The 27,330-nt window shown below is 40.2% G+C and overlaps 1 protein-coding gene across 7 annotated transcripts in view; it reads left to right on the forward strand.

The window, feature by feature from the left end:
• The window catches only part of EPS8 (EGFR pathway substrate 8, signaling adaptor), a 124,362-nt gene that overhangs the window by 65,905 nt on the left and 31,127 nt on the right, over window positions 1–27,330 (forward strand). For all 7 annotated transcript variants that reach the window (XM_068191937.1, XM_068191935.1, XM_068191934.1 and 4 more), the window contains 8 exons: window positions 8,158–8,248; window positions 9,302–9,375; window positions 18,329–18,396; window positions 20,314–20,475; window positions 20,672–20,821; window positions 22,909–22,991; window positions 25,015–25,151; window positions 27,240–27,313. In XM_068191937.1, coding sequence (XP_068048038.1) covers window positions 8,187–8,248; window positions 9,302–9,375; window positions 18,329–18,396; window positions 20,314–20,475; window positions 20,672–20,821; window positions 22,909–22,991; window positions 25,015–25,151; window positions 27,240–27,313 — 810 coding nt within the window. In that variant the 5' untranslated portion in view covers window positions 8,158–8,186. The remainder of the gene's footprint in view (window positions 1–8,157; window positions 8,249–9,301; window positions 9,376–18,328; window positions 18,397–20,313; window positions 20,476–20,671; window positions 20,822–22,908; window positions 22,992–25,014; window positions 25,152–27,239; window positions 27,314–27,330) is intronic.

Below are 27,330 nucleotides of genomic sequence, written 5' to 3' on the forward strand. Positions count from 1 at the left end.
GCATTAAATTGAGTATCTCAGTTGGTCCAGTGATGGTGTTATGGGTTCTTTTGTTCATAGATGGGAAGATTTAACAAATTTGTTGTTTGTAAAAGTCAGTGACTGCTACTGCTAGGGTTTAAAATAGTGCAACTTATCCTCCAATTTTATTTAAAAATTATTGGCTTCCCCTGCCTTTTCTGTCTTCTGCCTCATTTTGAGAATGGTCCATTTTCCGCCTCTATGGACCTGTTGTTACCATGTGGACACTGTGCATCTAGGCCCCTTCTCATTGCTGATTTGTTGTGGTCTGATCAATAACTTTTCATTTGTGCCTACTTGTTCACCTTTCTTAAACAGAGCCTCTTCTGTTTACACTGAACTGCATGCAAACTGCCTTTTTAATTTTTTTTTTTGGGTACCATATAGAAAATATAAATCTTCCAGTAAGACATGGAACATGAACCCTTGTCATACTAAAGTTTGAGGCCTTCCAGATACATGTTATTTGGCATTCAGAGCACTTTACTGGTGAAAGAGCTGAAAATTCAATAAACAAAGCTAAATCATCAAGGAATGCCATCAGTGGGTGGTCCACAATGGTTTGGAGCCTGAGTGTTTAAGATCATCTGGAAGCCAGTGGGTGTTGCTCCTACTCAGCTTTATCTTGTTTAATTCAGAATTGTACCATGCTACAGACACAGAAATTGGTTTTCTATGTGAGCAACCGACGGACTCCAATAACTTCACCAAAACTGAGGAAAGCAAATTTGAGAAAACAGAAATTTAAATCTTGCCACATTTCTATTAAACCAAATTAGAGAGGTGTTGAAGAGTGTTCCTGTCTTTTTTTCCCCTCCTCCTCCTCCTTCATGTTAATTTTTATAGTCTGGTCGGAGTATGTCATTATATGGTTTCAGTTCAGCTTTTGCTCGGAGCTGTACATGCCAGTTTTAATATTGTCCCTGTGTCATGGCACAGTTATTAACTGGCTAATAAATGTGGCTAGGTGGTTAAGCCAGTTTCATTTGGGTAACTTGCAGCAGTTTTTTTAACTCTGTTGGAAGTTCTTTCATTTTTTGGCCAGAATGAGAGGAAAACTTTGTCTAAAACAACACTTAAAGGCATTATCTTATTAGCCATTATATACTTTAGAAGTTTTTAGAAGTTTCCATTTCTAAAGGTGGCTGTATACTGCAAACTGATTTTCAAAGTAGTGTCTGGAATGCCTTCTTTTGAAATTTAATGATCTCATTTGAAGGAAATAAGGGGGAAAAATCAGGGAGTATGAAGAAGGGAGATACAGCTGTGGTTTCTGTGCAGGGTCAGCAGAATTCACCAGTCAGCAGTTTTTGTTTTATTAAAATAATTAAAAATTAAAAAAAAAATGCAAACAACAAACCCACCAAAAACCCAAACCAGGACAAGTTTTTGTACATCTCTCTTCAAGTGGACATACTGAGTGAGTTGTTGTAGACACATTGGAATTGGGATTTATGAGTAAAAATGGTATCTTTTTCCAGCTCTACTCTACTTGACATAGACTCAGCAAAAATACTGATTTTTATGGTACATCATAATCCCTTTTTTCTACTTTCCTCCACAAATTCCTCCATATGCCGAAAACCCCTTCCCCTTTAGACTGCTCTGTATGTGCGGAAGGTTTTTTTGTTGTATTTTTGGGTTGTGTTTTTTATGCTTTCTTTTTTCTTTAATACAAGATATTCCAGCTGTGGTGATGCATCCTGCAAGGACTGCATAATGATCTTGATCTTGGTAATTAATACTCACATTCCTTTAGATGAGCTGGTTAATTCCCTAATTAAAAATAGCAGTGAGCGGCGTCTTCAGTGCTTGGCATATTTATTAACATTCCTTTGTTGCAATGGGGATTTTAAGTCTTTGAAGCTTTTGTATCTGTAAAGCTGTTTTATTTTCTTTCAATATGGTTAATTATAAATCATGGCCCAGACCTGAGTGAAAGGGATGGAAATGGGTTGCCATGCCAGAATAAGAACCTGTTTTCAAGCAGGGTCTTTATTAGTGTGGCAATAATAAGGGCAAAGTCTATGAATATGATCTGAGGTTTATTCATTCAGTTCTTCTTGTTGCTCTCTGCATTTCTCCCCTTTCTCAAAATAAAAGAGAGCCATCTTAATTGTATTGTTAGAATATTTCTTTAACAGCGAATCACTGGGAAATATCATAGCAGGAAAAAGGCTTCCAGGGCATTGTTTTATCTTGTTAGTTTTTCCAATGGAAACCTTCTCTTTTAGGAAGCAATTTCTGTTCTGAAGACAGGTCTTTATCTACTTTGGTTGATAATTGTGACCACAAATTTTCTCTAATAAATGTATCTTCTCCCTCCTGCTGAAAGGAATGCTGCTAATGAATTTAGCATACTCCTCCTTAGTGAAGGACTCAGGGAAGAGTACTCGATTTCAGAAAGTGTCAGTGAAAATCAAAACACTTTCTGAAGCTGGCAAAACCAGCATTGATCGAGCTCGTCTGCTGCACTGCACTGTGGAGAAGGATGTGAATGCCTTTACAAATCCCCCCTGGGCACTCTGTGTGTGCCTTGTCACTGTCCCCTGCCTGGACAGAGAGGTATTTTTTGTCTGTCACTGTCTTTAGTTGCTTGAAATGCTTCTACCCCTGTGACCCCTTACACAAACAGCTAAATAATATTCTGGGGTGCAATTCAGCTTTCTATAAGAAGTAAAATTCAGGCAGGAGAGGGAGACACATCCAGTCCTTTCCTCCCCACCTCCAGGTTTCTTTAGCAGGAACCACAGTTAGTTAACACTGCGTCCAGCACTAAGACCTAAAGCCAGGATACAACGAAGTGCAGATTTGCATAAACTAAAATGCAGTGTAATTTGTGCTAAGGGTCGTGCTGGACAACAGCTCTGAACGCAGAGAGGTCCTGAAGGAAACAGCATTTTCAAAATTATTTTATTAACTTATTTCCTGGTGCTGGGACACAGGAGTGAATACCGGAGTATGTACAGCTCAGAGGGCTTCAAAACCCCCCCCATAAATATTATAGAGTGGCTTGAGAGAGGCAAAGGGGACAACAGCCACAGTGGTGGGGGATCAAGTTAATTTATTTTGAGTTCAAACCTTAGCACTTGTAAGGCCTGGCTTTCGATTTTCTCCATTGATTTTTTTTTTTTTTTTGCTGTCATCTTTTCTACCAGCTTTTGGATGCTCCAACCTGCTTAACAGGAAACTGAAAACATTGCAGAGCAAAGCTGTGCTAGCTCAGCTGATAGCAGTTTTTCTCAGAGAAATTCTGGTGTCAGTGCACTGAGGCTGGAATATCCCCAGGGATCATTTCAGAAGCATTACTTACTTATGCATTCATGTGCATCTTGGTGTTTATCTCCAGGCAAGGTGTCCAGCAACCAGCAGAACTCATGTTTGCTCTTGGTTGTTCTCTGAAGCAAGTCCCAAAACAGAGAGCAGCAGCAACGTTTCAGCTGGCTCCATGGGATGTATTTCTGCCAGGAGTTTCCCAGTTGTGAAATCTGTGGCTGCAGTGAAGATACAAATAGGAGAGTGGTGGGTCAGAACAAGGTAGACACGAGGAGATACTGTTTAAAAATTTAGCACCAGTAGGGAAAGTTGTGTGTGGGTGAAGAGGATGAGGTTTGAGAAGAAACAGATGAAAAATGGCAAGTCACACAGCAAGTTAAAGAGTTTTTGTACGTTCTGCAGGTCAGCAGTGCTGAATGCTGAGGGATAGCACTACGAGGCATTTTTACTGAATGCACAGTGAGCTAGGAGTACATGGAATTTTTTTAAAATTTTTCCCCCCCTTTTGTTTTGTTCTTCCGTAGTACTTTTGAAAGGGGAAGGGTGGAGAGAGAGTGTCCTTGTCTGACACGGCTACATCCACCAGGGAATAGTGTTACCTTGTAATGTCCACTGCTTTCTGCTCAGGCTGGAGTTACAGCCTCAGCTCTGGCTGGGGAGAGGTTTGGGGGGACACATGATGACAATAACATTGTCTTAATTAGTAGACAATAATCCTTCCAGCCATTATTGGCTTTCCTGTTCCTTCCTGGGCATCCTTTTCTCCTCAGCTCTTCCCCCTCCATAATTTCTAAAATATTAAGTTGTTTCTCTTTTGGTTTCCATATGATGTTGTGATCTGCCACTGGGCCGGGCTGATTGCTTCAGGATGAGTGGAAAAGAGCACCAGGCTCTAGGATATCTAACTTTCTCTAATGATGCAGCTCTGCCTTTCTGGGAAAGTTGTTTTGGTTTTTTTTTTTTTTTTTTTTTTTTAATAAACTGGGGAATTTTGTTGCTTTCAAACTCCTATTAGGAAATGACATGGCAGGACATGTCAGCTGTCGATGTGCCACATAAATTGCATTGTTTTCACAAGGCTGCCGTGCTACAAGATGGGGAAGGCAAAGAGAATTTTACATTTTGATTTTTTTTTTTTTTAAACAGTGCTCATGACTGATACCATCGTGTTGTACACTGGCATGATTCTCCCCATGCTTGGGATTACCACCTGTAACTGCTGACTGCTCAGGAACAAAAGTACATATGTCTCAGAATTGGTTTCTCTGTTGTAAAGGCTGGACCCTTGTCGTTTACAGAGCTGCTGACTATCAATATCCCTTCAAAAATAAAGCTGATGGCAGCAGGGAAGTCCTAGGTGGATTTACTTGTTGTTTTTGTTGAGACAATTTTGTGGATTGTTTTCTGGTTTTCCAAAATAAAATATTTTTAGACATTTTTAACTGATTTTAATTATTTATATTTTATTTATATTAAGTATAGTAAAATAATATTTATATATTATTTTAGTATACTTAAATTATATTTGTCTTATTTTTATTATAATGTCTATTTTCTTCTTGAAATCTTACTTAGCTTTCCTGGTTTTCCTGGTTTAAAATATTTCTTTTTCAGAGCAGGCATGATTTTTTTTTTTTTAGGATCCTGAGACATGACCATTTTTGGTCATATTCACAATTAAACTGTTTATACTTCAGGCCTAATTGAAGAGGGATTGTACAGTTAATTGTGAAGGATGTTTATTTTAAAGTCTGGGACACCAGCATAGGTTGCTGTGAACTGCTGGGCTGAGGTGAAAGGGAGGATTAAAGAGGAAGTGGAGTTTATTAATAGACTCCTGGTTGACAATGGCTTTGCAGTGTGCAGGGGGTGACTTTTGCTACAGGACTGACTGGTTATAAGAGATGAAAGAGCATTTGAGATGAGAAACACAGCAGAGAAAGCTGTACAAGGGAATAATAAAGCCCTGCACATGCTGTTACCCTTTTGTGGGTTTTCACTTTTCTTCATCTTGCATTTAATTAAAAAAATTAAAACATTTTCCTAATTTTTTTTTTTTAATGAAACATTTAGGTTGAATGAGATCCAATTGTGTGATAATTTTGGGGAGTCACAAGTAGCTTTTTGATGCTGTTTTGGTCTAATTATAAATAATTATAGTAAAGGATTTGTTTGTATTCACATTCTGGAGGCTTCTTGAACCAAGTGGCAGAAGCATTGCATGAAATTGCAAGAGCATTGAAATTGTCATGTCAAGGTAGTTGTCCTGGCATTTCAAAAGCAGTGGAAAATTTCATGGGGGACAGGAAGTATTGCTGGCTTCACTCAACTATCTAATAGTAAGTGGTGTTTTGTTTGCATATCAGCTAAAGCTGACTAAAACTTTTGTGTTTGCTTGGCAGAATAAACTGCTTGCTTTTTTAAAAATTTTATTTTAATAGTCAAAATTTTTGACTTCAGATGTTCAGTATCTCTTTATTCAAAATTTACCTCTGAAGCTTTTTGTATTTAAGTGGTGTTGTGCCTTACAGTGGACAGGTATTTAGTCATGAGAGATGGTTTCTTTCCCCAGTGTGAAAATCGGCTGCTCAGCTTTCTTGCTGCTTTCAAACTCAGTGTGTCATGCTGACTTCAAAGCGTGAAGCTTGAAATTCTAATATATTCTACTCTAATATATTGCATTCCTTCTACTTAAAATATCTGTTTCACCACCTCCATAAAAATGAGTGAATACAAATACAAACCAAGTATTTGTCAGATTAAGATGTCAGAGCAGTGGAATTATTCTGAGAGAGATTTAAACCAAGGGGTTACTTCCCCCCCAGATCTCACTTTAAGACAGTTGCAGAATTTCTTACAAATAGGCCTATGAAAAAGACTACAAATCAAAAAAGATTACGACAAACAGGATTCTTCAATAAATGCTATCTTAAACAATGTGTGGATGGAAAGTAAAGTGGGGCTACCAAACAGCAGCAGAGATAATCTGTGTGTTTTGGATGTGGTGACTCCATGGAAGCTAATCACAGGGGAAACTGTTAAGCAGGGCAGCAAATTGAGCTTGGTTGCAGATGATGATAAGGATTAATAGCTGATAGGAAGTGGTGAAGAGCCCAGGGGCAGCCTGGGCTGGAGAGGAGCACTCTGAGCTGCTCTGGTCCAGGCAGTCGCTGAAACGGAACAGGGAGTGCACAGTGAGCTGGCAAATTCTGCTGAGAAAATGAATAGTTGTATCCTTTCAAGTCACGGGATGATTTCAGGATGCTTCCCAAAGGTTGTAATTGCTAATGAATTGAGCAGCACTCAACATGGGTAGTAATTTATTGGAGACAGCTGTTAAGGACTGCACTCCATAAAAAGAGTTTTAGAGCAGCCAAACAGGCTTGGATATGCGATACATTTGTGGGGCAAAATGTGCTTGTGTCACTAAAGAGGTTCTGCAAAGAGCCAAGATTTAAAAGAAAGATAAATAAATTTAAAATAATAATAATAATAACAATAATATATATACATAAATAAAGCCAAATTAGCAAGTATGTACCCACTAAAAGCAGCACCGCCCTTCCACACGATTTCACTTGGCATGTCAAACACACCTCAAATACAGATACATAATTTCACTTGGCACGTCTAATACGCCTTCAAATACACTGTTCTAGTTAGTTCTGCTAGCTGCACCCGAGGCAGGAGGTGCCAGGAGTTTGCTTCTCAGGAAGGTATAAAAACTGTGCCCTCAGCACCAAAGACCAGCAGCTTGTATTGGAACTGACTGGTGGATTTAGAGCTCAGCGCAGATGTTGGTTGTCTTTTTGCACGGAGGAAGGAAGCAGCAGAATACACGTGGGCACTCAGTGGGTACTGGAAGGTCAAGCAGCTCCTGCTTCTTTGTAAAACAAGAAGAGAACAGTTGATGTGGGGCAGGTGAGCTGAATCAGGGCCTCAGAAGATAAGCTGGCTGCAAGGCAGCTCCAGTGCTAACAGAGCAGGGTGTGCTTACTTTGGAAATGAAGCTTTTGTAGGTAGAAATTTGATCTGATACACTTTTGGCTGTTCTGCAGTGTGACTGAAATGTAGAGAAATATTCAAATTTATTTTATTCATGTATACATGTAAATGAAAGAGTATTTGCCCATGGTAAATTTAAATATGAAAGGGTTATGAAAGTCACTTTTCCAGAGCTAGTTTTAACTTCAGTGGACATGTTATTAAAGGGAGAATTTTTAAACTGTTTTATCATGGCCTGTTTAGCACTGCTTTTATAGGAAAGGTTTCATTTGGCATGCCAAACTTTCGGGATGTTAAGCACTGTTTAACACACGCAAAAAAAAGTTTTCTTAAGTACCAAAATAGCTAACCAAGTTTCCTTTTGTGTTAACAATTGTGTTTTAATTTGATAATGCATCTTTCTAACAATTCAGCTGATATGTTTCATAAAATATGTATCAAAAGGTCATTTCAAAAGTTGGATTTGAAAGAAATGAATTGAGGGCTGAAACCAAGCACGCTTGAGTAATAAAGTTGCCATTTGGAACATCTTGTTCATTTTGCAGTAGATCTTGTTCTTTGTTTAGCGAGCCTTTTATTTCTACAGCTATTCCTAAAGACCATTGTATCAAAAATAATAGCTTTGTTCATAAGATTATAAATTGTTTGAAGCTATAACTATCAAATTGCTACTGGGAGAAGTTCCATTGCGGGTCTTTGAGGCATCACTGGGATGCAGCTAACAACAACTGAGCTTGTTGATGCAATTTCGTTCCCATTTCAACCACAATTTCCTCATTAGGTTTGTGTTGCACCTGTGTTCAACCTTCATCTTTTAGGAGACCTCTGTTCACGTGCTGTTGTTTCTTTTCCCAGGTCGTTTCTCCCAGTGAGTGACAGTGAGGATGAATGGACACATATCAAACACCCCTCCCGGTGGATATGGAAGTTACTTCCCTCAAATGAAGTAAGGTTTTGCCTTTGACTTGCCTCTTATGGACAAAAAGGTGGTGTGCTTCCTTCTTTAGGCTTTCATTTCAGACAGAGCTATAATCAGTTGGCCCCACTGGAATTATAAAGGAGTTTTCTGTAGAAGTGTGAGGGGTTTGCAAACCGTGGGACCAAAGGGACGGGCACTGCTGTGTTGATGTGAGGGGAAACTGTGTTACTGCATGGACTCATCTGGAACAGCAAAATTAATTGCTGTAGCCATGACATCCTTATTATGTTACTCGGAGAGGCCTTTGTGTGCCCAAGGTGTTTAAGGCTAGCTCTGAGTGAGTGGATTTTTATGCATAAAAGATGAGGCTGCCTCTCCCATCTGTGAGAACAGACTGTTTCCCAGTAAAGAGAACTGAGCAGCTGCTACCTGAACGTGTTACCTTGCCTAAGATAAGAAGGTGATCCCTGTATCAGGGGCATGGCACTAGAGTCACTCACAACACTAATGAGAATTTACCCATCTGATGCCAAGGAACAGGTATTCCTGTATGGAGCAGGACATCTGTGGTGTCTTTTGCTTCCCATGTTGTTGTCCCTGTAAGGTGAACTCGTATATCACTCATTCTTGAAACACTTGTAGTCATATTACCTTTTGATTTGTGTAAGATAATGACAGTAATTTTAAGATTTTCATTAAAAGCAGTTAAAATTGTTAAAAGAAATCAACACTTGTGTACGGAGGGAAAAAAACCCAAATCCTACCCAATTCTTTGGCATTATCATTATTATTGTTATTATTATAGTTCTGCAGTGAAGTTTGTTGCTGGAGTTTAGGTGGTATTTATTTGTATACCACACTCCAGTTGTGCATGATGTTGCATTAATGCAACAAAAGAGAGCTCAGAAAGGCCTGCAGCCCAAGTGAAACATTCTCCCTCATCTTCACGGTGTGGAACAAATATCCAGTATCATTCCCTCTGTAACTAATGCTGTAGGTCTGTGTAGTAAGGGGAGGGTTTTTTTTCGGTGTCTGCCAAAGGCATCTATACAGAAGGTAATCAGAAATGTTTTCTTCCAGTGGCTATGGCTCCCCAACGTTTGCTCAGGCAGAGAGGGAACAGAATTCAAGAACAAGTGCAAAAGCTCTCTATGGTAAGGTGCCAAAAACTCTCTAAATTTCTGTGCTAAATTGCTGTTTAAGTAGTGATTGTGATGTGGTGGTGGAAATATTTTACACGTTAATCTGGAAGCGTATGTACATACACATGGGCGTGTCTGCCAACTGAACTAAAAAACAAAGTGGTTTTATTCCTACTAAAGCTAATTAGAAAATGCTCCGTTTGCTAAGCAGAAAGGTCCCACCTGCTCATCTTTCAGGCAGCATTCATCACAAAACTCAGAGTGATCCTATAGCTAAGTTATGCACCAGGGAGAAGGCGTTCAAGGGTTTTGCTGTGCTTAAACCCTTGTGGGGTTTTATTTCTCCTGTACCTCCCTCTGCCTCCCCAGCTTCATCCCCTGCTAGCAGAAAAGGCACTTACAATGTTCTTCTTCTTTGACACAAGGATTTAATGGGAATTAGGGTTGGTGTGACAGATTTGGAGTCCTGCTTGGCGTGCTGTCTTCAGCAGGCTCTGTGACTGTCAGACGTGATGGTACAAATGCCTGAACGTTGTTGCACTCACCAACTACAAATGCTGCTGTTTGTCTTGGCTGTAAACACTACTCTGCAGCCCAACAACAAATCCCTGTGCAGGAGAAATGTAGTCGTGTTGCTTGCCAGCCAAATTGCAGCATTTTCAGGTTGTCCTCCTCCACTGTGAATACATCCCAGTGATAGCTGTGCTGGTAATGGAAATTGCAGCAGTGAGGCTGGGAGGAGTTCTGCTTTGTAAATCTGTGCCTGCTGCTAAATGCTCTTTTGAAAGTCAGTGTGACTGATGAGACTGGAAGGACAAGGCTTCCCCTGAGAGCCTGGTCCTGTGCTGGACCCCTCAGGCTTGGGCCAGCTCTCCCTCTGTGCATCTGCCACTCTTCTGCAGGTTAACCGCTGGGGAGCTCACAGAGCCCTGGCTAGGAACTGCAACGTGCCAAGCAGTAATCTTCTCTCCCTCCTGTTTTGGGTGGAGTGGTGGCTGGGGGGGAGCTCAGAGCTTAGGGGAGCGATGGCAGCCTGCTTTAGAATCTTAGAATCATTTCAGGTTGCAAAAGACCTTTAAGATCGAGTCCAACTGTTAACCCAGTGCTGCCAAGCCCACCACCGAACCATGTCCCTAAATGCCTCACAAACACAGCTTCTCAACTCCTCCAGGCATTGTGACCCAGCCATTTCCCTGGGCAGCTGTTCCAGTGCTTGATAACCCTTTTGGTGAAAACATTTTTCCTAATATTCAACCTAAACATGGTACTGCATGTGAATCATTGCAAGTTCAAATTTACTTTGTTTTAGTGTATGCTGCAAAAGTCAGTTTCTTGATGTAGTGCTGAAGGCAGGAACCAAAACTGAGGAAAATTCTGAGCTGATCATTTTAAAGAGTGATTTCTGCATCCTGTATGGGTTCACTCAACAAACTGATTGCAAGTGTTGACAGAAATAGTAGGTGGCAACAGAAACCAGCAAGAGACATTGCAAAAAAACTCTCAGCAGATTATTTCTTTGACAGTGTTGTGATTCCTTTTTCATTTTATGTCATCATCATAATTTTTCAGGAGTATATGGTTTGGACAGTGGGGCAGTATCAGTGTCTTAACTGTGTCCTTTAATCTTTGTGGGCTCTTAAAATATCTCTCTGAGCTTTTTCTTATCAGACACTGTGGGATGGTCATGTGTCAGGAGAAGATGGGGACAAGTGAGTAAATTTGATGTGTATAATGGTATTTTTTTACCTCCAAAGTACTTCAATGAATTCAGGTACTAATGGAAAACGCTTGCCATGAAACTGCTGCGTGGTGGTTCCTGTAAAGTGAAATGTTGTCCTTGGTTCACTTCTGCTGCTGCAGATACATCACCAAATGCTAGCTGCAGTTGCCAGGAGCTAGATGAAATAGAAGGATCGGTTATTTTGGAACTCCAAGTGGATATGTATTGGCACAACTTCTAGAGTTTGCACATTTTACTACTTCTGCTCTGTTTTTTATACATAAAGAAGAAGGGTGTTGCTATCAGCACATATTTGAGCTGGAGAAAAAAATTAAACCACCTAAAATCTTTCTTGAATTCAGGGCAATTTTTCTAATTTTTAGCAACAAAGTTATTATTCTGCTGCATCCCATGTTCCTCTTCTTCTTTTGTGGTGTTAAATTTTTTGTGCATACTCTCCCAAATGGGCTGAAAAGCAGCTGAGTGATATTGGAATTGTTAAACTGTGTTGAAAATGCTCATTGCATAGTATTTTATTTATAATTACTAACCAAGTTATTTTATTTGAGATTATTGAGTCTGAAATCCTATAAAGCAGGAGGAAGCTGTCTTAGCTTTCTTTTAATGTTTTGTTGTGTACATATATTTTAAATGTATGTCTGCTATTTAAGTTAATAAAGAAAACTCACGTGTTTAATAGATTCACTTATACTGGGAAAAAAATATGTAATTTTATTGTAAAAGTAAAATGGACCGTGGGTTGTTTTTTTAAAATTTATTTTACTAAAATGGGACAACATGATGTCAGCAGCAAATTTTCCCCATTAAAATGTTCCTTTTCTTGGAAAACTTGAGGGTCCATTGGACTGAGCCACCTATCCCTGACTATCAACAAGTGAAATGGTGCTTGGGCTCCTAGGTGACTGCTTGATATTGAACTCAGTTCCTTCCAAGCACTGTAAAGACTAAATAATAATAAAATTAAAAATAGTAATACTACTATTAGTATCAATAATGCTAATAATAATAATAATAATTAAAACATTATTTATATTAAAATATTTTAATTTATATATTAAATTGTTATTATTATTACTGCTATTATTATCATAATCATCATCATTATCATTATTACTACTTATTATTGCTGTTGTTATACGTGTATATGTTTATGTCCTGCCATAAATGTAGGCGTGTTTATGTCCTGGCATGAAGTTTATGCCTTTGATCCCATTGCTGAGGTGATTCATGAATATTCAGCCCTTCAGCCACCAGGGCTGGCCATGGTGCTGTGGGAAAGGAGGCTGGAATATCAGTGGTGTTACCGCGAGTTCAGCTCAAAGCCAGACCGGAGCAGTCACTATCTCTAACGTGCCTGTCTGATAGTGAAAACTTCCTTGCAATTGCCTTTTTTCCTGTGTCAAATAATCCCTTTGTTTTCACTCATTTCCTTCCAGAAATGAGCTGTTTTCTATTTGCGTGACAGATCTTTCTGAACCGCCAGGGAAGGTGCTCTCTGCACATTTTCATGGGGTTTATTTCATCGTTTGCGTCCTGCTCTCTCCATCTGCGATGGGTTTTGGCTCCTGCAGTCACCTGTTGTTCTAGCATTGGCTCCTCCATCTGCCTTGAGCAGTTCTGCCTGTGGGGAGAGGAGCAGCAGTCCCGGGGCTGTGCTGGGGCTTTGCCAGCCGCAGACACAGCGTGGAGCAGCCTCATTCCTCAGGAGGGGTGGACCAGGAGCGCACTCCAAATTGTCAGAGTATTGTACAGCACAGAACTGAAAGATGTTGCTAAAATTGTCTTCTCACGGCGCATTAGGAAAGACTGAGTGTTTTGTGCACTGAGTTTATACGCTCGTGGCTGGGATTTGCAGCTGGAAGTGAAATTGCCTGTGTATTTTTGCACTGCTCACATGCCTCATTCACAGCAAGAACTGCAGTGTAACAAATCCAAGGAAACCTCAAGCAGCTCACAGGCAGGTAAATGAGTCCACTGAAAGAAGCCATCCAGGCAGCATCCTTGTAGCATTTTGGTTCTCAAATTAATTTGACAATTGACTTCTAAACAACACGCTTCCTTTGACAGCTAGTTCCAAACAGCCAGCAGAGGGAAGCTCCTGGCACAAATCTCTGAAAGTGATAGTGTTTGCTCCTCTGAAGAGGAAATTTGTTTTGAACTCGAGCTCTGACCTTTGTCCCTGGATGTTTAGGTCACGTTTCCTGCACTTTGCTCTGCCTCAAGCTGATTTTTTTTTTTTTTTCCGGTTGTGCCACAATTTGTTCTTAAAGGGTCTCAACAGTCAGTCCAATGCAGATAGATGGTAGTAAATTAAGTACTGTGCTTTTCTGCTTGATGATGTGTAGAAGTATTTAATGCTGTCACCCCAGGATTCTTAGGACAGATTTTGGGGGAGACTCTCAATCCATGTCCATGTGAATTGCCATCAAATTTCAGAGCAATCGACAGTCCTGCTGATCTGTGTCATGTACTGGCTGGTAGAGTTTTTGACTTGGCTGAAAGTCTTTGGTTAAAATGTTGCTTTTTGTTTTCTGGTGTTTTGGATGCTTTCAAAAATGAAAATAAAATCAGTGGCTTTCAACCTCTGTTTGAAGACAGAAACATGGTCTGTTCCTGATGATGGGTGAATTCAATAATTTCACAAAACATGAATTGCAGTAATATCTGTCCACATCACACATCAGGAAGATAACTAGTTTCTGTGGATCAATGTTCCTGTTCCTCTGGAAGCTTTAGTAGCAAGTAGATCTTACATTCATTTCTCTCATTGGAGAAATGCTGTGCTGCTTTTCACTTTATTGCCTTTGTGTTGAGAGAGATTTTCTTTTAATCAAAGTCTTCTGGGTTGTATCTGCTATAGATTGTGGTTAAGAATTTGACTAAAGTTTCTTCTGCCATGATCCTCTCTCTTCTTTTCTTCTTCTTTTTTTTTTTAATTTACAAAGGAAAAATCCTTTATCTAAATGGTGTGCAGCATACCAGCAGAGTTTGAGCTAACCTGCTATTAAGGCTGCACTGTACTTTAAGTGGTGGATATAAGAGCTGCAATGAGTATACAGGAAAAAAACCTCAATAATTTTGATAGTTTTGTTCATCTTCTGGTGGTTTTTTGCATCATATCTGGAAGTCTCTGTTGGGGCATTTCACTTAAGCTTCAATAGCATCTTCATGCATGAAGGGACCTGTGAGAAGCTGAGATTGATTGGGAGGATTAGGAGAGTGAAACAGAGCATACAAAACATTATTTTGTTTTCAGTGTCAGGGGTTGACCCCAGCCAGCAACTGAGGACCTCCCCATTTGCTTGCTCATTCCCCCTGTCTCCTCTCTGCAGCAGAACAGGGGGGAGAATTGGAAGAGAAAAAGCAAGAAAAAAACCTGATGGATCAAGGTAAAGATGGCTTAATAGAAGGAAAGAACAGGGAGGAAAAAAGACTGACTAGCACAAAGGGATTTACTCACAGCCTTCCATGAGCAGAGCAATGGCCAGACTATCTGGGCAAGGATTCTTTGGAAAGACTGCCTGCCAGTTTTATTGCTGAGCAAGGATATTAAACAGTGTGGAGTATCCTTAGGGTCAGCTGTCCCAGCTGGGTCCCCTCTCAGCCTCTTGTGCACTCCCAGCCCACACACTGGGGCAGCAGAATAAGAAATAGAGAAGACTTTGACACCCCTCAGCCACAGCTAAAATATCCCCACGTTATCAGATCCAAAATCATCTCCATCCTAGCCAGACCCACTGCATTCAGCACATCAGCAAGTTCTGGTGCTCTGATTTTCAACAGCAGAGCATGTGTTACTCGCTTTTGAAGTTTGTGTGATAAATTTAAGATTTCTGTAAAAGCTGTCAGATTAATATTGATAGGTAATCTGTCACTTTGATATGTGAAAGGGTTGAGATGGAAGCTGCATTTCCTGAAGAATGGCAATGGCCACCTCTGTAGGAAAAGAAAGTTTCATACAGATGAAAAAATCTGTGAGAATCACCAGCTGGGATCTCTCTGACTTGGAAATGGAAACACAGAGGTGCTGTAGGAAGGAGCAGCAGTCCCTTGTGGCATCTGGACAGAGAACAGATTTGCAGACTTTTATCAGCTTGTCCAGGAGCTCAAGGCAGCAGAGCACTTCAGCAGGAGGGGGTGCAAAAGAGTTTGTGTCCTTTCTGATGGCAAGGTGAGAACTTTTGGAGGCTCGTAGGTGGAATCTGGGACAGGAGCCAAGCACTAGGAGAAAGCAGAGCTTGAAGATTCCTTTTGAGGTGCTGGCAAAAGCCATGGCTCAGGGAATGCATTTTAGCTGCCAGTCCTTAATTTCCTTTCCTTTTTCTTTTTTTTTTTTTTCTTTTTTTTCTTCCTCTTTCTTTGTGTTATGTTCATACTGTCAGGGGGGAACTGTTCTTCCTTCAGTGTGATTCCTGCCAGGCAGTCACAAAAACCATGTCTCAGGGAGCTGTAAGGGAAAGGAGACACGCTTATGAACCATTGGATTGTAAAAGGTTTGAAAAACAAAGGCTGAAGATAAACCCTTCCAACATTGGAAGAATTTTGCCTGATGGCCAGGATTCTTGCTAGAAGATGTATTTTGATGGGTGAATAATCTCAGGGTGCAGCTGTAGTATCCACCTCCAGATCCACTATAGTTGTTTCAGTCCCAACTGAAATGTTGTGTTCTGCTCTAAATGGTACCTTGGGTCTCCAGCAGGTTCTAATTCTCACTCTGCCTGCCTTAAAGAAATAAATTTGTAAATATGAATTGCTCTCAGGTTGGACTCTCAGTTGTTGTGTCCATACTTTTTGTTTATAAACACAAACATTGGTTGACTTTTGTTAAATGTAAATTTTATTGAAGTTGTTGTTAATTACAACATAATAGTAACAAGAACTTGAATAAAATTTACATTTAATCTCACCGTGACAGTGTGTGTTGAGCACCTTTCCATCCTGTCTGGCTGGGAGTGTTGTGCTGCTCTGTGGAAGAGGAGCTGTTAATCCGTGCTGCACATGGTTTTGAAATTCCTGCCTTAACACAGAAGCAGAATAAGGAGCCTCCTGCAAATTTACTCTCTGATTTTAATTCCTTTGGAGCCTCTACATATATCAGACTTTCTTTGTTTATTTAAAGCAGCTCCAACTGTTACTGCTTGCAGCATTTACAAATCTTACAGTGGGTGTAAACTTTCTTATGCTTGTTTAATTCCATAGCACAAAACTTACATTTTTGCTCACCTAAAAGAAGACAACACTCAAAACTGAGTATTTGATGCACTGTTATTGAAACAAGTAATTTTTTTGTTTGTTTTGTTTAAAGCATATATTCTTTCTTACTGGACAGTATTTAAGTATCATTTACAGTCCTCAGCAGAAGACTGCTAACTGATCCCCTTAGAGATGCAAATAATTCTGTGGGATTAAACTAGATACTGCTTTTTAATCCCCTTGTTTTATTAGGAACAGATGGACTTTACTTCTTCAGGTCATCATCCAAACAAAAAAAGAAAGGTAGCAAATCAGACAGCACTGCTTTACTGACTGTGCTGCCGGGGTGTGCATATGTGTGTGCCGTGGTTAAAAAGACAGTCAACTGAAAAAATAATTTCAGCAACATGCTGCAAAAGCAGAAATAGTAGATACAGATGGAATGGTCAAGGTTGATCCTCTGCCCTGGGATTTCAGAATAATGCATAATGAAAGCAAGGTATCTATTTTGAAATATTCACACACCTGGCTAAAAATTCTGATGATTGGTGGTGTCCTTGAATTTGACTGTTTGCTCTGCACGCTTCTCTTGCTAAAGCAAACTGAGCAGCTGCTGTGCAGGATTAGGATGGCCCTGCTGCCTGAGTGGCATTTGTCACTGTGGGAGGGGGGCTTCTAGCCAGTGCTGTATCTCAGAAACTTGTTTGCTGTGAAAATCACTGAGAAGCGAAGAGATAATGGTGTGTTTATAAAATGTGACAAATGCTTCCACAAGTGACCTCTGAAAATGAGGGCACTGCTGTCTTTGCACCTGGAATTCCTGTAGGAAGGAGCCCTGGTCACAGCAGAGACCTTTGTAGGGGAGCTTTTATGGACTCCTCACTGCAGATCTCTGTATGTCACAGATCATATGTTCCACAGTATTTAGGATTTATTTTATTTTGCAAAAAGTGACTTAATCTTCCTGTCAAGAAAATCACTTTTATTTTACTTCCAAAGACTCCAAGTGTGATGAAATTGATGTATTTCGTATGTACATTTTGTATTTTCATCATATGAAAAAAAATCGTACCACCTATTTTACTTGATGATCAGAAATTGACATTTTTAATGAACTATAGAAAAAAAAATTTACCTATTCCAGAGTTTCCCTAGGCCTCTCTTGGCCATGGCACCTACTGACATTTTCACAACAAGCTCCTGGTGTTCCAGATCAGGTGCTTAAGTGGTTGTAGTGAAAAAAACCCCAAACTTCCAAATGTTGCATTCAATTTTTTTTCCACTAGGGTTGAAAAGTGTTCTTCAGTTTTCATCTAAATTCATTATTTTGTGGCGTGGGTGTATGTTGTGTCTTCATCTTGCTTTTTCACCTTCCTTCCTCTCCTGGTTTAACATGAATCGATTGAACAGAGTAAAAGGCACACAATGTTTCTGGTTTTGCAGCATTGTGTCTTGTTAGCTGAAAAGTATTCCTGTTTGGAGATATTTTGGTGTGTTTATGTACATTTCCATGCCTGTTTCTACATTAGCAATTCAATGAATTGAATGCTTTATGAAGAAATGAAGTCGGGTCTTTTTTTGTGCGTGCCTTTGTCGTCTTGCAGATTTAGCATGAGAATTATTTGTATATATCAGAAAATACTTTTGCTTTCAAGGATGCTACAGTGAGCCCAGTGCAATTATCATACTGCTGCTACAGTGGCAAGCCAAAGGTTTTAATAATCATCTTTCCCAAGGCAGTGTTTCCAGTCAGAGCACTGCTCCCCTCCAGTGTCCTGACCCACTGGATGAGATAAGTGGCTTTTTTGGGCCCCCACCAGCTCTCTGTAAACACTGTTGACGTAAAAATGGTCCTTGTGCTGGGCCATGTGGGGGTGGAGGTCTTTTCTGCTGAAATACAGAAATTAGCCACAGCTTATCTTCTCTTCTCATGTATACAACTTGTCCAAAGTGTCTCTGAGAAGCAGTCAAGACACCAGGATAAGGCACTCTTCTGTTAATAATTATTCTTTCTTTTCCTCCCATGTGCAGAACAAAGAAAGAATTATGCACGAGACAGTGTCAGCAGCATATCTGAAACATCGCAGTACCACGTGGAGGTGAGATGAGAGGGATGCACCAATTACAGCTCTCAGTTACATGTGGTTATTTTCGCCTACATGGGTTTTTTGAGGATATATAAGCTTGAAGGCACATGCATCTTCCAAAATATCCCGCCAGCCTGGGGTCACTTCAGACCAGATTACACTGAAATGTCTCAAATTCTGTAGCTTTGCCATAATGAGCTGAAATCTGGATGTGGAAGGATGCAAGCAAAGTCGTGTGTGGCTTGGCAAACAGGCAGGACTTCTCAACGGGGCATCAGTTCCACACCTTGTGCTGCCCTGTCTCTGAACCTGGCTCCTTGCAAGGATGAGGCAGAGCTGAACAACGCTGTGGTGACGCTGGGTGATATTTAAAACTAATACCACAATCAGATCGAATCTGCAGAGGTGTTAGAATATTCATAAAGCGCTGAGCATTAACCCCTCAAAGCCCCAGTGGGTCGAGCACGTGGTGGTTAAACACATTCTGCCTGCGCAGTCTTCCCCAGTGTGAAGAGCAAAGTGTGTGCTTTGCTGTCTTAAGCTGCTTTGCAGAATTACTGCGTGCTGCTCTCATATTTAAAATATCCAGCAGGGTAAGCCTGAGTGCCTGTATGTAGCCTGTTAAGCACTTTTGGATGCAGTGCCTCCTTTTGCAGCTTTACTTTGGCCTAAACTTTCTCCTGCTGCCATCAGACCACTGTCATGAGTTAAGCCAAGTCCTGCAAACACCACAGAGTCTCAGCTCCTTTTTGCTGGGTTTTAAATCATCTGTGAATTGTGAGATCATATGCAGGAGACTCCTGATTTCAGGTGCTTCAGTCCTACAGTCAGCTTGCAAATGAATGCATGAGTTGGTTCTAATTGCCTGTCTATTCTGTGTGCTTTCTTCATAACTGTTTTGGTCCTGTACTGGCATGGCAATTAGTACTTGCTTTTAGAATCTTAAGCATTCCAGCCAGTGCAGAGTTTGTTTCGCTTTACTTCTTTTAAATACTTTGATTATATGCAGCTTACACCTACTTTCTTCTCTGTAATTACCATGTGCTGTTATCCTGTAATAGAAGAAAGCACAGTTAATCCTTTTTTGTTATTTTTATTTTTTAAAGTTATTTAGAAGACAGATATGCAGGCATACATTAAATGTGGTTCAGCTTGAATGAGTGTCACCAGATCTTCAATTAGAATGTGAAGGTGGATTTATGCCTGAACAAAATGAAATAATTTTGTGGGTTTTCTTGCATAATTTGCATGCTGAAGGAGACATTGCCACAGCCATAATGACAGGGAAGCTAGCTGAGGTGATGTTTGTGAGGTACTATTCAGTTTCCAGGCCGTTAATTGAATCTGGAGAATATTCCAAGCCGATGGTGAGCAAAAGTTGGTACTGTTTTCTTCTGTGCTGCACACAAAAGTGACCAGCCCGTCCATAAGGTATCCCAGTCAGATGCAAGCCCATCCTGGCTGCCACCAGCAGGCTGCTGGCAGCTCTGGAAGAGATGAGGACACTCCAGGTCAGGGTGGTGGTGGAGCCCCATTGGCAGGGAGCTTCTGCTGGCACCTCCTGAATTCAGCTTGCCAAGAGAGAGAGACAGGTTTTCACTCCTCTAAAGCTAGTTAAAACTCATGCTTTAATTCTAGCTTTGATACCTGGAGGATGTCAGAATGTGCCTTCAAGTGTCACTGCTTACAGTAGTGAGGAAATGACAGTGGGTGTCAAAAAGCAAGCCACAAAAATAAGTTGACTTAAAATGACATTGTGGACTAAATATCCTTCCTCATGTCCTAGAGCTGGGCTCTGTCATATACAAGGGCATTTTTACTCATTAATAATTTGCATTGCTACTTCCTGACAATTTAAATACTGGCACTCCTGAACAATAGGGAAAATTGCAATCATAATTTCTTTTAAATGTACATCTTACTCACCAGCACTTGACCACCTTTGTTCTGGACCGAAAAGAGGCGATGATTACAGTGGATGATGGAATAAGGAAGCTGAAATTGTTGGATGCCAAAGGCAAAGTGTGGACTCAAGACATGATTCTTCAAGTGGATGACAAAGCTGTCAGTTTGGTGGACTTGGAATCAAAGGTAGGCTCTGTGAGTGACAGTCTCATTTTCAGAGAGAGAAAAAGGGAGCGAGCAGAAAAAGGATCTATGTGAGACTGAGGATTTTAATTAGCTTATTATCACTTTCCCTTTTTAGCTCATGCAGTTCTTCTGAGATCAGGACACTGTATAGTAAGGTGGCATTTTGTGTTTTCTTCTTTTTTTCCACTTCTGACAGAATGAACTGGAGAATTTTCCTTTGAGCACAATTCAGCATTGCCAAGCTGTGATGAATGCATGCAACTACAATTCAATTCTTGCATTAATATGTAAAGAGCCAACCCAAAACAAGCCTGATTTGCATCTTTTCCAGTGTGATGAAATTAAGGTAAGATAATTGTGGAGATCTCCTTTGACTTATTTGAATAGGGGAGATTGTATGAATTGGCCAGTACAGTGGATAAAGACAAACAAGCTGATTCATAGAAAATATTTCTTTACTTTTATTCTTTTAAATATGCTGTAAGTTTAATCCACTTATGATATCAGCACTACTTTTAGTATGTTAGCTAATGTAGGGAAGTATGTATTGCAAAGGAGCAGTCAAATATTTAAGCTGAATCCTTAGTGCATGTTCAAATGTCTTTACTGTAAATATTGGTTCTTGGACTCTATAGCTGTTAATTTGGGTTTGCAAGTGCATAAAGCTCTGGCAAATATCTATGGTCTGCCTTCACACTTCTGAAAAAAGTGGTGTAAAATGATTTGAGTTATCTCAAATTTATTTTATAATCTGCAAAGAGCTCATCTGAGCCCTGAGCCTTACCTACTCTTTCTGCTCTTTGTGTCACTGAGGTATTAACATTCTCTACATTCTCACCTCTCTGCATCTCTGCTCTGCTGGAGAGATCTTGAAAGGGAAAATATTCCTTGCAGGAGGGGAAAAACAAGGAAAGAGATTGCTTGTCTCTGATGAAAATATTGCCTTCAAGTGTAAATTATTTTTTAATGTATTCTGCAATACTTCTTTATTTCTGAGGTTATAAATTTTAATTCTGTTAGTTATTCTCTGTAATTCTGGTTCATAATTTCATGGGGGTTTCTTAATTCCTTTGTAGTAGTTTGTATTGTTGTCTTGAAACAACAGACTGTGCAGCAGTTTTGGAATTAGCATGGTGAGAATGGAGTGAGGATGATTAGTTATTGTGTGATTTGTTGCACAGAATTTGCTGTTTTAAAGGACAATGGGATCCTGTCAGAAGTTCTGGGGGTACTGTTTGATTCTGTGGCCATACTCTGGGTTTTCTTCCTTACCCATGAAACTTTTCTGGTTTTGAAAGTTTAGGTCTTTCTCTGTTGGCTTTTCCCTGCTTTTGTTTGAATTGACAAGCAACTCCAGGAGCCTCTGCAATAAAAAATAGTTAAAATCAGTACTTTTTGGGGCATTCTGACATTTTATAAACAACAAAAAAATTAAATAGTAAATACCAAGAGTGTTGGATTAATGGACTTCTGGGTTTAAGTTCCTCTGGTCCCCTAAAGCTTTTCTCTATTAATTCTGTAAGCTTAAAGCATACTAACTATTCTGTAGTGCAACCCATTATCACCTGAAAAGTCCTGTAATCCCCTTGAATCCTAAATTCAACAATGTCTTCTGGTCCTAGCAGAAGTCACAAATTCCTCCCAGAAAGGGACACACTTCTGCATGATGAGGGTACTAGGAAAGACATGGTCCTTGCAGAGTGAGCCAGACACTGACAGATTTGGGCTTTGACAGCCTTTGTAGGAAATTAATTTGTCAGCTGAAGGCATGTAACAGAGCATTCTAAATCCTGTTAGGAGCCATGACCTATTTAATGCAAGATCTATTAAAATAAGGCTTTAGACGTGCATCAAAATTTCACTTGTGGGGCCACTGGTGGAGGCAGTCTGCCGTTGTGGAGTGGCAGGAACATACAGATTAGGGAATCTCCTGAAAAATTCATCTTCTGTCACACCAAAGAGAAATTGGAGGCTGTCATTGTTTCTGAAAGGAAATTGAATCATGACAAGTTACTTTCTTAATGCTTATGCTGCTGCCATCTATAGTAGTTTTGCTGCTTCTATATTTAGTAGATTTTCTTTTTATAGTCTGAGACAAACAAAACACTTGAGACAACCAAAAATTACGTACGCAGAAGGAAAAAGTAGCTTATGTAATAGTGGTTGACTTGAGATAATGACAGCTGTTCAGACAAATTTGGTGTCTACATTACTTACTTGTGTGATGATAATACTTGAGGCTGGAGTAGTGACAAAATTACAAACTCCCAGATTTTACTGTTCTTTTTTTGGTTTATGCGTAAAATAATATTTCCCAGTGCATTTAAATAAATGGGATTTGATCAGGTGTTCTCTGTCTAAAGGTGAGATATTTGTTTCAAAGATCTGGACACAGTAGCTGATTCCTGATGTTTCCTGCTCCTGTCTCCTTAGGCTACCCTTATTCATGAAGATATTGAAAGTGCAATCAGTGACAGCAAAAGTGGGAAACAAAAGAAGAGGCTTGAGACACTGAGGTAAAAATCCAACTTCTTGGCAGTGTATGGGATCATCAGATAGCGTGACAGCACTCAGAAGCTCTCCAGGTCTGCCTGCTGTCTTTTGGGGTTTTGTGGGGGGCTTGAGCTATTTTTGTTCTAGCTAATAATATACTTCCAAAGCCATGTGTATTACAGCCATATCTTGCTTTAATAATTTTCTCATGTTCTGTCAATTTATAGTGTCAGTCTTACCTTTCCCAGTTCCACCTTAGTGATGGGAACAGCTGAGATCAACTCCGTTTGCCAGAGAATGGCATTGCATGTCTCAGGTCTGCATATGGGTCAAGTAGTTCAGAATTTAAATCAAAAACAGAAATTCCCCATAACGCCAAGAAAATAATATTATGTTAAAGGTTTTGGGATCTGAAGATGTTAAATGAAACAGCAACTGAAGATTGAATAATCTTCCTGCCTGCCTGTTTAATGATGCTGAAGACTTCTTGTTTCCCTGGTAGCAAAATCTTCTCTGCCAGTTGGAAAATGCGAGGGAAAGAATCTGTTGGGTTCAGGGAAGATTAATACAGAAATGAGAGGTAGTAAACAGAGGCATAAAAGCAAGGGCACAAATATATCAGCAACTGAATGGTGATGGTAGTAACTTGTTAGAAATTCAGTGTGTAACTGATGCTGATAGTATCTCTCGAAAATAATTGTGCTCAGGTAGAGAACTCTCTGCTGGACAAAAATTAGAATGAATGTATAATAGTTCTGGATACTGGTTAAATTCTGATGTGCAACTTACAAAGATTTCTTAGAGCAAGGGGCACTCCTAGAAAAACAAAAGAGAACCTGAACTGTGTCCAACTCTATTTGCAGGTTTAAAATTAAATTAATAGACCTTAACATTTGTGGGACTGCTGCAAACCAGGCATAAGCACTAAGAGGCAATCCAGGGGGCCTCAAAAACACATTGGACGTGCTGGGAAACTAGTGAGATTTAATTGGGAAAGTAATGTAGGCCAATACCTCTGTTGGGACAAATGATCTGAGATATCAATCGCCAAGGGCTTCCAGGCCCAGAGGTCAAACAGCTGATTGCTGGCTCCTCCTTGTTGGCTCCTGTGCCTGCTGGCTTTGGGGCACAGGGAGGGACCCTCCTGCCTCACTGAGGCTCTGCGGCACTGGTGAGGTGCTGCAAGGTTGCTGAGGAGTGAAAGGGGACTGGAGGAAGGAAAGGCAAAGGAAATTTTGTTGTTGTTGTTATTCACTGTTCAAAGACCAAACAACATTTGATGTTTTGTGGTCTTGTTGTTGAATGCTGTGAATGAGATGGGTTTATAAAAGGTGAATTTAAGGTGAAGATCTGGTTTTTAAATAGAGCTCTAGGGAAGGAATGGGGGATATATATGACAGGAGCTACTGTGATTTTTTTTTTTTCTGTCGGTATCAACTGACTGCAGAATGAATTCAAAGGCCTCTTTCCTTACAGCATTTAAAACTACACTAAGAACTGGAAAACTGCAGGTGGGAACATTGATATGTTTGTATTGAGAGAGGATGAACAGGCCCCTGTTAGAAAACAAACCAGCCAGTGAACTTGGTTTTGTTGGTAAGGTTTTAAGCAAAGGTGGTTGACAGCTGGCCAGACTTAGGGGACTAGATACTTGATCTGTGATGGCTGAAAGGTAGTTTCAAACCTTCCAATTTTCTCTCATACCAAAGACAAGTCCCACCCTTACAACTGCATGTGCTGGTAAAAATGCCACCTAATAAGCCCAAGGAACTGAATTTATCTGTGTAAACTGGCAGGTCTCCTCGTGTTCTTTGGCGCTGCTCGGGGATTTCCCAGGGGACTAAGATTTGCTAGCTCCCCGGAGGAGTGGGTTTCCCGCTGTTTTAAACACATTTACACATCATGGTCTGGAGTGCTGCTTGCTTGGCAAGCCCACAGTGTGGTCTGCAGTCCTTGTGAAGCCTCCTGGTTTCCTCTGACCGAGCGCTGGGGAGCAGAACGCTTTTCCTTCCAGTGTCACTCGCGGGCTTTCTCCTGTCCTTCTAGAATGATCTCCAAAGCCGACAGTGCCATCCCCCCACCCCCACGGGCCCCTGCCCCCGTGCCCCCGGGGACCATCACCCAGGTGGACGTGCGGAGCCGCGTGGCCGCGTGGTCGGCGTGGGCCTCGGAGCAGGGCGAATGTGAGTATTCCTGGGGCTGCTGCCACGCACAGTTGGGACAGGAGGGGATTTTTATGGCGCTTGGTAGCAGCAGAAGTAATTTGGAAAGGCCACATTCACGACGGCAGCAGCTGGATGCAGGAATGGCCGCACAAGGTCTGCCCTCACTGCGAGCAGATTTTCCCAGTGGAGTTTTGTGGCAAGCACGTTTCTCTCTCAGAATTTTTCATAGAGGTGCGCAGAGAGAAGAAAGAGAAAACAATTTCTATTTCTGCTCCTTGTTTTCCCATGTGGAATGTGCTTGGAGAATTGTTTACCTGGGGTGATTGCTTGATTGGGTTCTGGTGAGGATTGTTTGAGCTGATGGCCAATCCAACACACCTGTGGCTGGACTCTCCAGAACAGTGTCACAAGTTGTTAGTAGTTAGATATGGTATTTAGAACAAGAAGGTTTGTAGTTTTAGTATCTTCCTTTATATAGCATATTCATGTATTATAGCATAGTTATAATAAAGAAATCACTCAGCCTTCTGAACTGGATTCAGACATCCTCATTTCTTCCCACTGGGTTCACCTGCATTTTACAATAGAGCTTGAAATGCCCCAAGCCACTGCTGCCTGATGAGGGGACAAAGATCTCTCTGTCATAACCTGATTTGTCATTTCCTTGCATTTACCCATTTTCTGGATTCCTGTTCAGAGCTGCTTTTGCTTGTGCAGGGTGTGGGCTCCAGATTGTGATCTGGGCTTTCTTGTGAAGGTGGTAACAGTAACACAGTAATCTAATGATGCTCTCCCCACTAGTAGGGCCAGATATTTTGGACAATTAAAAAGTATAATCATGGATAAAAGGTGACTTGAGATCATTATCATTTATTTATATTATAGTGATCTTTATAATGCCTGCTTTGGCTAATTAGTTTGGTGGTTTTTTTTTGTTTTTTTTTTTTTTTAAAGCCTTAACTAGGAAGTGCTGTAACTTTAATGTTCCTTCATGGGTTGGATTTTTGTTTGATGGTTGTTTAAAAACATTTTTATGAGATTTCTTTAAAAATAAAGTCCTTTAGAAAGAATAAAGTTCTTTCTATAAAACAGACTGAAAAGCTTAAGATGAAGCCTCCTTTAATTTGTTTGCTTGGGTTCTTTTAAAAATAGATATTAAGACTGTACCATTAAAAAACCTTGGAGTCCTTATAATTTTTGTTTTATTAAATGAGATCTATATCGCTTAACAAAGTACACAACTATGCAAAGAAAACAACTACAAATATGTAGGGAAATCTGAAATGTTAAGAATTATTCAATCTATGTATCTATAGTATTACATATGTTTTAAGTAAACATATGTTTTGTTTACTTGTTCTTGTTCTTCTGCTTGAGTTCTCACATCAGAAAAGTTTCATTAGTTTGGTGTCTTGTCAGACCAGTTGTGGGTGTGCGTTCCTGCAGTTCCTTTTATTCCACTCAGGTGGATCTTTTCTAAAATGTGTTTACTGAAATCCCACCTGCTCACAAACACAGTGCAGTACATGGTGCGGGTTAAAAATGCAAAATTTATAATTCCTCAAAAAATTCACCCTTGTTATTTTCAAAAAGAGTCACTAACTCTGAGCATTGTTATTTGAAATATCAGTTCTATCACATCATTCTCTTCTTTCTGTGCTTCCAGACCTGGCATCCCTTTGTGCTAATAACTTTTTACATGAGAATTGTCCTCAAAGCCACTGCACTCTTTCTTGCTTGCTTCTACTGGAGTAGCTTTCAGCATATCTTGCAAAATGGGATGATTCCTAATCGTGTTGTATTTATAATCTGCCACTTTGAGTTGAATTTTTTTCTTTTTAAATTTAAAGCCTGCTACCATACTTCTGCAGTTAAGTAGACTAAAAGCAGGTGCAGAAGCTTTTTTTTGTGAGCCTGGACAGGATCAGGCATTAAGGTACGAGATTTTCATCGTGTGTGGAGTCCTTGCAAAGGGAATGGCAGAGTTTTGTCCATCTTTCTCTTGCAGTAGTGTACTTTAAAGCATAAACTGTATAGAAATTATTATATACTAATATAATAATCCCACATTTACGCATATCTTATTCTCTTCTCACCTGTTTGCAGATGAAAAGCACAGACAATACCATGAGCAGGAAGAAACAGCAGAGATGATAGCAGCCAGGATTGACAGAGATGTTGTAAGTGAGAAGCTACA

This window comes from Anomalospiza imberbis, chromosome 5 (genome assembly GCF_031753505.1).
Source record: "Anomalospiza imberbis isolate Cuckoo-Finch-1a 21T00152 chromosome 5, ASM3175350v1, whole genome shotgun sequence".
NCBI classification, from domain to species: Eukaryota; Metazoa; Chordata; class Aves; order Passeriformes; family Viduidae; genus Anomalospiza; species Anomalospiza imberbis.